The sequence below is a fragment of the Terrapene carolina genome, unplaced genomic scaffold, assembly GCF_002925995.2.
Source record: "Terrapene carolina triunguis isolate 2854851 unplaced genomic scaffold, T_m_triunguis-2.0 Scaffold21, whole genome shotgun sequence".
In the NCBI taxonomy this organism is placed as follows: Eukaryota; Metazoa; Chordata; order Testudines; family Emydidae; genus Terrapene; species Terrapene triunguis.
In genome coordinates this window covers 22,506,328-22,515,758 of record NW_020664372.1, presented here as the reverse complement: position 1 = coordinate 22,515,758, position 9,431 = coordinate 22,506,328, and the positions used below count along the sequence as shown (strand labels likewise).

Below are 9,431 nucleotides of genomic sequence, written 5' to 3'. Positions count from 1 at the left end.
CCCTGACATTGAACCCTGGACTTTTAAACACTCCCCCTCCCCACACACATCTCTGCCACTTAGCTATCCCTGCAGGTGGAGCGGCCACTAGAGGGAGTCTTACACACACTTTGCCAATAGGTTACACAACTATTTGCTAGACATGAGTAGAATATTGGAGATTAGGGCTCCTGGATTCTATCCAGGCTCTGGAGGGGGAGTGAGGTGCATTGGCTAACAACACGATAGATAAAACATTTATTTGGGACATTCAATCTGAAAGGCAGCGTGGGAGTGGACAACACCTGGGTCTGCCATACTAGAGACTTAGGTTTTATTACCAACTCTGCCTGAGGTGACGTTGTGTAACCTCTCTACTTATTTATACAATGGGAGGGTCTTTACTGATCAAAGCTTCAGACCCCAACCTTTAAAGGGCTGTGAAGTGCAAGAAAATATAAACAGAAGTCAGTAGAGGTGACATTTGAACTCATGGTCCAATGGCTTCCCAGCTCAATGCTTGGACTACAGCAATAACAGTGGGTCGGTCTCCCTCAGCCTGATTTAACAAAATACAGAATGTCCTGTAATATCCAGTGCACTGAAGAGGTCTGCCACCTCTGCCATCACTCCTCTTAAGCAGCTGGACAAGAAAGCATTCCTCATTGTGCCACTGCACACTTGCTTCACTTCACTTTTTTTAAATACAGTTGTACTTCATTATGTTCAATACAAACTGTTCTCGTCACTTACCAGGAAGAACATCCGCTGCTGTAAACCCTTTCCAGACAACTTACTAAGACTGCCCAGTCTAATGAACTCCTGTAGGAAAACAGACATAGAACAAGCATGTCAAATATCCCTTTTCAAATATCTTGTCGAAAGTCTGTATGTACTTAGTGTCATGGCATTGACTTGTTCTGATAGTTATTAAGGCTGTTTTCACACACACTTCAAATACTTACATTAAAATCTTATTTACAAGGTAGTCTTCCTACTCAGAGCTGCCCTTCTACTTTCAAACATTTTTTAAGGCACTCAATCACCTGATACAGTTTTATTCAACTTCACAGATTATAATCTTCTCTACCTGACGTTGATTGCTCCAGACATCTCCCTCTTCCATCAGTTTTTAGTTAATAGATTATTACAAATCAAACAGCTGATTAAAATAAAAAGGTCTATGTTTATTCACCAGCATCTGGCCACCCTCCTCCTTCAAATATAATGCTTAATATGGTGTATAGCTGACTTGGCTCTTGCTGTAAGCACAAAATCATCTCAAGGGATCCATTACAACAATGGGAGAAGAGGGAGATTTGTCTGGCAACATGAATTCTCCTAGACAAGCCGTGCAGCCCATGTCATGCGATACAGCACATTCACTTAGATCAGACTATTTTAAAGCATGTAAGCTCAGGAAGAGAGAGCTCTCTCTCAGTGGAACTGAACTATCAGAGAGCCAGGTTTTCTGGCATTATAGTGAGTTGCATCATTCGCTGTTTTGAACTATGAAATAATTCCCTTTACCACATAAAGCAAATCAAAGCTTTAATTTCCAGTCACTCTCTCTAGCCTGTTCCAGGCAGTTCCTAATGGGTTCTGTATGGACTTTTAGAGGCCAGTACCCATGACACTTTTGTGCATTGTACAAGCAAAGGATACAAAAAGCAGCAGGATAGTCTGTAAAGCATCAATAAACCAGTTCATGGAAGATTCCCCTCCCCAGGGGAACACTCCAGTTTACACAGAGTTGCTGTGTATCTTAGGGACTTTTGGCAGCCAGCACAGAATATTATTATTTATTATTATTAAACATTTATATTGTGATGCTGCCCAATGGCCACAACCTGTCTAGGCACCATTGCGGTTGGTGCTGTACAATCACTAAGAAGAGACAGTTCCTGCCCCAAAAGAGCAATCTAAAAGTAGAACAGTCCTGAGAATGTTTTCACTGTGACAGAATGGCCCAAGGATAAAGCCACCTTTGTCCCCCTTCCCTGAAGGCTGCTCAGACACAGCCTAGGATTGGAGCCATTATCTCTAATGTGTACTTCGGTGTTGCTGCCTTCAGCGTTGGGCAGCCAGAGGGAAGCTGCTGGCCAGACACCCAGCTCTGAAGGCAGCGTCACCCCAGCAGCAGCGCTGCCTTCAAAGCTGGATTCCCAGCCATCAGCCATGGAGCTTCCTGCAGCCGGGGAAGGTTCCCGGAGATGGGTCTGACCTGGCCTTGGAGTGGCTCATGCAAAGGAAAGGGAAGTCCTGTCCTTCCCTAGCCCCTCCAGGACTAGCAGCAGGAGCCCGGGGGCTTGGGAGTTAAAGGAACCTTGAGCAGGCTGTGGTTTGTGGGTATGTGTGTGTGACCATGGCACCCCCTGACCACAGGGTCCTGGGTGGTCACCCACTCCCCCATCTGTAAGGCCAGCCCTGTCGACCCCCAAAATGATTACCCCCCCAACCCCAACGATGCCACTTGACTTCTGCGCTGCTACTGGTGTTGCCACTTCCTTCAGAGCTGGGCTCCTGGCCAGCAGCCATCGCTCTCCAGCTGCCCAACTCTGGGAAAGCTGGTCTCCCCTACAATAGCCAGATTTCATGGTCCGTGATGCTTTTTTCATGGCTGTGAATTTGGTAGGACCCTAATTTTAATATAGAATCATAGAATATCAGGGTTGGAAGGGACCTCAGGAGGTCATCTAGTCCAACCCCCTGCTCAAAGTAGGACCAATCCCCAGACAGATTTTTACCCCAATTCCCCCCTCAAGGATTGAACTCACAACCCTAGGTTTAGCAGGCCAATGCTCAAACCACTGAGCTATCCCTCCCCCCATTACTGCCTCTGTTCCATGTGATGCTCAAAATTTCCTAAAACAATCCAAAACTGTATATAAAATAAAGCCCCAAAAAACCAAAGCAAAAGAGACAAGAGGATTGTTTCCCTCTCCTTTTACAATCAATGGTTTGCTCGGACACTATTGTATTTTACATTTGATTTACAGTCTTTAGTGAAGGAAAGAGGGGCAGTGCTAGGCAGAAACTGCATACTGTGACGATCAGGGTTAGCTTGATCAAACTCCAGTCGCTTTAGATATCATGGCCCTATCTATACTGCTACAAACTGATAGCATGCCCACATTAAAGCAGTGTTAAAATGGCCCAGGCTAACATGATTTAAACATAGCTTACCTGGCCAAGCGGATGGGGCAGAGAAATTTTATAAACTATGATTTAAAAAAAAAAAAAACCAACAGACTTCTAAACCAGACCTCGTGTTCCAAAGCTATTTGGCTGATAATTTCAGAGCCAGAGATCTTGCTCTTGAGTGAAACTCTGTCACTTACCCTTCCTGGGATTGCCAGATTATCAATGCCTATCAAATCTTTCTTGAGTTCATGCAGCTTCTGGAAGTTCTCCATCTTTATCATACTACCATGGAGCTGAGCCACCATTTCAGAAATCTCAGCCAGAGCAGCTAAGTAAATAAAAACAAAGATCTTTTAAATGCTTGTATCAGACTTACAAGCAGGCACATAATATTTATTCCATCTGTGGCTCACGCATAGCACCCTCCCAACAATTCTCCCTTTCTAGTATAAGATTAGTCTAACTGGCTTCAAATTGCATACACAAATTCACAAGGTTATTTTACTGAGGATGGCAGTACTGTGGCAATCACCACGGACAGAAGACTGCTTTTACCTAAGCTTCCCATGGGCATGCGACACTTTAGACCTGTCTTTTTTACAGTAACCCTCAGAGCGATTGGTTTTCAAGGAGAATCAACTCATGGCACTGATAAGAGAATGAACTTTTTAAAACAGTACCTGAGGGCTCCACAGCTGTGAGAGGAATTTCCTTTTCCCATCAAGGGAAGTGCAGAGAGCTAGCTAGAATTCACACCTCGACACGGACTCAAACACGCTAACATTTGCAGGCAACCCAAACCCCAAAGACACCCAAGAGAGGGGCATGCGTTGCCTATGTGTGTGTTTTTTTAATGGGATGCACAGCCCCGATTCTATTTTAAAATACATTTAAACTACTTTCTCCTGCAGCAGCCACATGTGGTTTGGATGGCTGCCCAGAAGTACAATCAGAAGCTTGATTTTAAATGATATATGATATCCCTGAACAAAACTTACTCGTCAGAGGCTACTCCCAAGGACTCTATTGCACTGTCAGTACTGAAGTATCATTACTACCGATGGAGACAGTCTTGCCATGTTTCCTCTCATTTAAAACATCTGTTAAATCATTATGGTTTCTGCATTATTAATAGATTAATGTTAGGCCCTTTTCTAATCAATTTCCGTTCCTATCTCTCTCATTAGTCTAAATTCGGAAGGGGCCCATAACGACTACATGGGGGCTCACAAATATGTTTGGCGCCGGGCCCACAAAAGGTTAATCCAGCCTTGGTTGTGCTTTATTATTATCCCTACTACTATGTTCTCTCCGAGGACTCCAATATCCATTAATTAATTGTTTAATTGAAAATGTAACTGGGCACATGGCTTCAACCATCCTCAAATATTTATAGGTCTACTCTAATATGGGGGATTCTTAAGAGTCGGTTTTACAGCAAGGGATTTCTGCTCTACAATGAGGACAAAGATTTAGGGTAGGATTTTTGAAAAGCACCTAGCTGATTTACGAACACAAATCCCCTGGAAAATCATAGGTAAGGGCGGAGGAGAAAAAGGAGCAGGGAATCAAGTCATCATGAACAAGAGGGAAAAGCTGGGCAAGAGGCAAAGCTCATGGTGGATTCTCCATCACTGCCCATTTTAAAATCAAGACTGGAGATCTTTCTAGAAAATATGGTGCAGGAATCATTCTGGAGAAGTTCTCTGGCCTGTGCTATACAGGAGCTCGGACTAGATGATCACAAAGGTCCCTTCTGGCCTTGGAAGTGATCAATCGATGAAAACGTCAAACGGAGAATATTTTCTTCACGTTTGAGAAAAATATGACAGCAGCTTTGAACACCTAAAGCGAACCATGGAAATGACAATAAAACAGGCTGCACATCTGGAAAAAGAGTATGTTGTCATGCATACGCAGAGGCAACCTTAATTCTGACATTTCCTGACTTTTGAGTGCTTGACTCTGCAAGCTGAACACTCTTCTAATGTAGTTTTTTGGGTGTAATATTATTTATACTACAGCATGCCTAGTGGTCAGAATGGGGAACTAGCTATCAGGAGACTGTTCTAGTCCACAGCTTATAGAATTAGATTATTCCTCCGCCTCACCTCTGGAGTCTCTGAAGTCCACATGATTTGGTGGGTAGTGTTTGCAGAGCCTTTCCATTATCTGCTTATAGTGCATGAGCCGGTGCAAAGGCCGGAGTAGGAAGGTATTGAGGGGCAGGTAGCAGACTTTTTGTAACTCAAAATCCCTGCACAAGGTCTCCAGCTTGCGAGAGTTCTTGATCCCATTCTCCAACTCCATCAAAACTTCATTGTGTTTCCGCAGGTGAACTGTCAGTTGCTTAAAAACAAAGAGAAAAGAAAAGAGGCAGAGACATTAGCAAACACACTGCAATATGGGATTCCAAGTCATTTGATACAAATATGTGCCTCTATAAAATCTAGCTAATATTGCTGTAGTTTTCTGCAACACAATCACTTGCTCTGTGCAACACTAACGTTCTGTCATTAACCTACAAAAGAAATAAGATGGAAAATCCCACCCTGTCCAGACTTGATTTAATTTTTTGTGCCCATTCTTCCCTTCCCCTGACCTTCTCTGCATCCCCTGTAAAACAAACAAACAAAACTGAGGCAGATAGTCTAGCAGCAGCCAAGGAATTCAAAGTTAAACATATTACACTGTACTTAGCTCACGCTGTGCACTTATCATGGGGACAAACAACAGCTCGGAGTTAGGAAACAAATGTAGATTGGGATCTCCAAAGAGGACTAAGGTAATTAGACATCCAACTGGCACTGACTCTCCCAATTCCTTAGGCCCCTTTGATGATCCTATCTGTAACCAATTGGAATTCCAGCTTTCGTTCATCTATTTATTATTAAAGAGCAGCTACAACTCCTGGAAAACTCTGAACACATACACACAAACACTCCATATCAAAACACCTGCGTTACAGCACTTCATATTTTCTGTCCCTGGGTTATCATCTCATCTACATAACGCTAGGTGGGCAACTTCAGAGGTGAATTCTTTGAGGAGGTCAACAAGCATGTGGACAAGGGGGATCCAGTGGATATAGTGTACTTAGATTTTCAGAAAGCCTTTGATGAGGTCCCTCACCAAAGGCTCTCAAGCAAACTAAGCTGTCATGGGATAAGAGGGAAGGTCCTCTCATGGACTGGTAACTGGTTAAAAGATAAGAGACAAAGGGTAGGAATAAATGGCTAGTTTTCAGAATGGAGAGAGGTAAATAGTGGTGTCCCCCAGGGGTCTGTTCTGGGACCAGTCCTATTCAACATATTCATAAACGATCTGGAAAAAGGAGTAAACAGTGAGGTGGCAAAATTTGCAGATGATACAAAACTACTCAAGATAGTTAAGTCCCAGGCAGACTGTGAAGAGCTACAAAGGGATCTCACAAAACTGGGTGACTGGGCAACAAAATGGCAGATGAAATTCAATGCTGATAAATGCAAAGTAATGCACATTGGAAAACATAATCCCAACTATACATATAAAATGATGGGGTCTACATTAGCTATTACCACTCAAGAAAGAGACCTTGGGAGTCATTGTGGATGGTTCTCTGAAAACATCCACTCAATGTGCAGCGGCAGTCAAAAAAGTGAACATAATGTTGGGAATCATTAAGGAAGGGATAGATAATAAGACAGAAAATATCATATTGCCTCTATATAAATCCATGGCATGCCCACATCTTGAATACTGCGTGCAGATGTGGTAGCCCCATCCCAAAAAAGATATATTGGAATTGGAAAAGGTTCACAAAAAGGCAAGAAAAATGATTAGGGGTATGGTATGGCTTCTGTATGAGGAGAGATTAATAAAACGGGGATTTTTCAGCTTAGAAAAGAGACTACTAAGGGAGGATATGATTGAGGTCTATAAAATCATGATTGGTGTGGAGAAAGTAAATAAGGAAGTGTTATTTACTCCTCCTCATAACACAAGAACTAGAGGTCACCAAATTAAATTAATAGGCAGCGGGTTTAAAACAAACAAAAGGAAGTATTTCTTCACACAACGCACAGTCAACCTGTGGAACTCCTTGCCAGAGGATGTTGTGCAGGCTAAGACTATAAGAGGGTTAAAAAAAGAACTAGAAAAGTTCATGGAGGATAGGTCCATCAATGGCTATTAGTCAGGAAGGGCAGGGATGGTGTCTCTAGCCTCTGTTTGCCAGAAGCTGGGAATGGTGACAGGGGATGAATCACTGTTCTGTTCTGATTACCTGTTCTGTTCATTCCCTCTGGGGCACCTGGCATTGGCCACTGTTGGAAGACAGGATACTGGGCTAGATGGACCTTTGCTCTTATCCAGTATGGCTGTTCTAATGTTCTTGATGTAAAATGGTGGTGTGAAGTGAAGGGGAATGAATGTAACTTACATGCTGACTGGGTGGGTATCACAGCGTGGCTGGCGCCTGTGAATTAAAAAGATCCAGATCCTCCGTGCCAGAACAAGTGCTCTCAGTCTGGCCAATAAAGAGAGTTGGGCAATATTTGGGGGCTAAAATGGGTCAGGGAGTCACAGTGAGTCAGAGCAGAAGGGCAGGTGAGAACTGCCAGAGACCAGGGGATTGGAGGAGTCCTGGAAGGAAACAGAGGGCAGGAGATCAGCAAAACAGATTTGCTCACTGGCATCCCCAAGCTAGAGAGCCAGGGCTGGAGGGGGCTGAAGGCAGTAGAAACAGCAGGAGAGGGAACTGCTGCTGGCTCAAAGCCAGAGAGGTGGAGCCAAGGGCCAGAGAGGGCTGAAGACAAGGGAGCAGCGCAGGAGCTTACCTACTGACATCTCCAGGGCTGGAGACCGGGACCCAGAGGAACAGTGAGAGTGAGGGATGCTCCCCTGGCAAACATGCTCCCAGCAGAGAGGCTGTGGGGGTTCCTGCTGGAAAGAGTGGGGTTGCACCCCAACTGGAAGGGCTGCGGTGGCTGTCCCAGTACAAGGACAGGAAAGGACTGACAGAGTCCAGGTGTGGTCGAAGGCACCAGTGTCTGGTATGTGGGGCATCAAGGGAGTTTGGAGTTTTAGTGATTGCTTGTCCTCAGGTGAGAATTGGCTACTCTGACTATATTGTTGTAATGAACCAGACCCAAGGAGGGGTTGTTTGGAGACCAGAAAACTTGAAGTTATTGGGTCACCTGAAATGGGAAACTGAGGCAGACTAGCTGCCATGCTGCGGTCTGCTGCAGGAGGGCGCTCCAGGCAGGACTGCCTTATGACAGTGAGGTTGTAGCAGCTTCAGTCAGGTTGCAGCGTAAGGTCCATCTGATTGGTCAAGTTTCCGACTTACTTTTTTAAAGGGGATTTTTTTTAAATTAATGAAGGGAGTTCTGTTGTAGTTTGGTGATTGATTTTATTGATGAAGCTCATTGGATGGAACCAGAGAAGTCTCTAAATGAATAAATATGATGTCACAGAAAATGAGGGGAAATTGGACTTTTGTGTATTGATCTGACTTCAAAAGGCAGGATGGCTTAGTCTAAATCTAATGTGGTGTTTGACACATCTCCAGACAAATCCCCTTCTCATGATTTTGCAACAGCTTTACAGTATGGGCTAGTTTACTGGTTTCTAGGCACACTACACCTTCATTCCATGGACATTCTGACAGGCAGAGAAGCTGAACCAAAAGGGACCCTCCTTGGCTACTATAGAGGCTGCCAGGTAGTTAGTTATTACTTTTAACTTCTTCCCTATGTTAACTAAGTTGACAGGGTCAATGTACAGGTCTTTTAATAGGTTCTGTGCTAAGTGTGAAGGTTCTGAACTAATTTTTCTTTTCTGTCTCCTATTCTGACTTCTTTGATCCAAACTCGGTTTTGATTCTTTTCTCTGGCGGCTGCAATCTTTCTTCTGTGTCAAAGGAGGATCGTAGGGCACCAAAGACCAAACAACATGAGGTTAAAGGCACCAGACACATAAGCAGAGTTGTCTCTAAATATAAGTTTACTGTTAGAGATCAACAGCTCTTTAGGAAAACAATTATACTTCCTGGGAATAAGGGACTGGTGTTTGAAAGTGCATATGATGATTTTTCCAGGTATCAGAACAGGTCTGGGTGAATGAAGCAGTCAGTGGTAGGTTTATTGAGGAAAGGGTTATGATGGCCTATTAGATACAACAGTGGATTGTGAATCAGGATTCTCAAGTTCTATTTTCAGCTTTGTCGCTGATTTGCTATGTGATCCTTACAATGGCACTCACCCTTTCTGTATCACAGCACAAACAAAGCTACAAAAAAAAAAAGGGGGGGGGGGGGGGGGGGGGAG

At 43.9% G+C, this 9,431-nt stretch overlaps 1 protein-coding gene across 1 annotated transcript in view; it reads right to left on the bottom strand.

Moving 5' to 3' along the window:
* Positions 1 to 9,431, bottom strand: part of FARP1 (FERM, ARH/RhoGEF and pleckstrin domain protein 1) — a 150,174-nt gene that overhangs the window by 20,835 nt on the left and 119,908 nt on the right. Inside the window, exons 17-19 of the mRNA XM_029913092.1 lie at positions 5,235 to 5,472; positions 3,321 to 3,451; positions 733 to 801 (exon numbers count right to left, since the gene is read on the bottom strand). Of these exons, the coding sequence (XP_029768952.1) occupies positions 733 to 801; positions 3,321 to 3,451; positions 5,235 to 5,472 (438 nt within the window). The remainder of the gene's footprint in view (positions 1 to 732; positions 802 to 3,320; positions 3,452 to 5,234; positions 5,473 to 9,431) is intronic.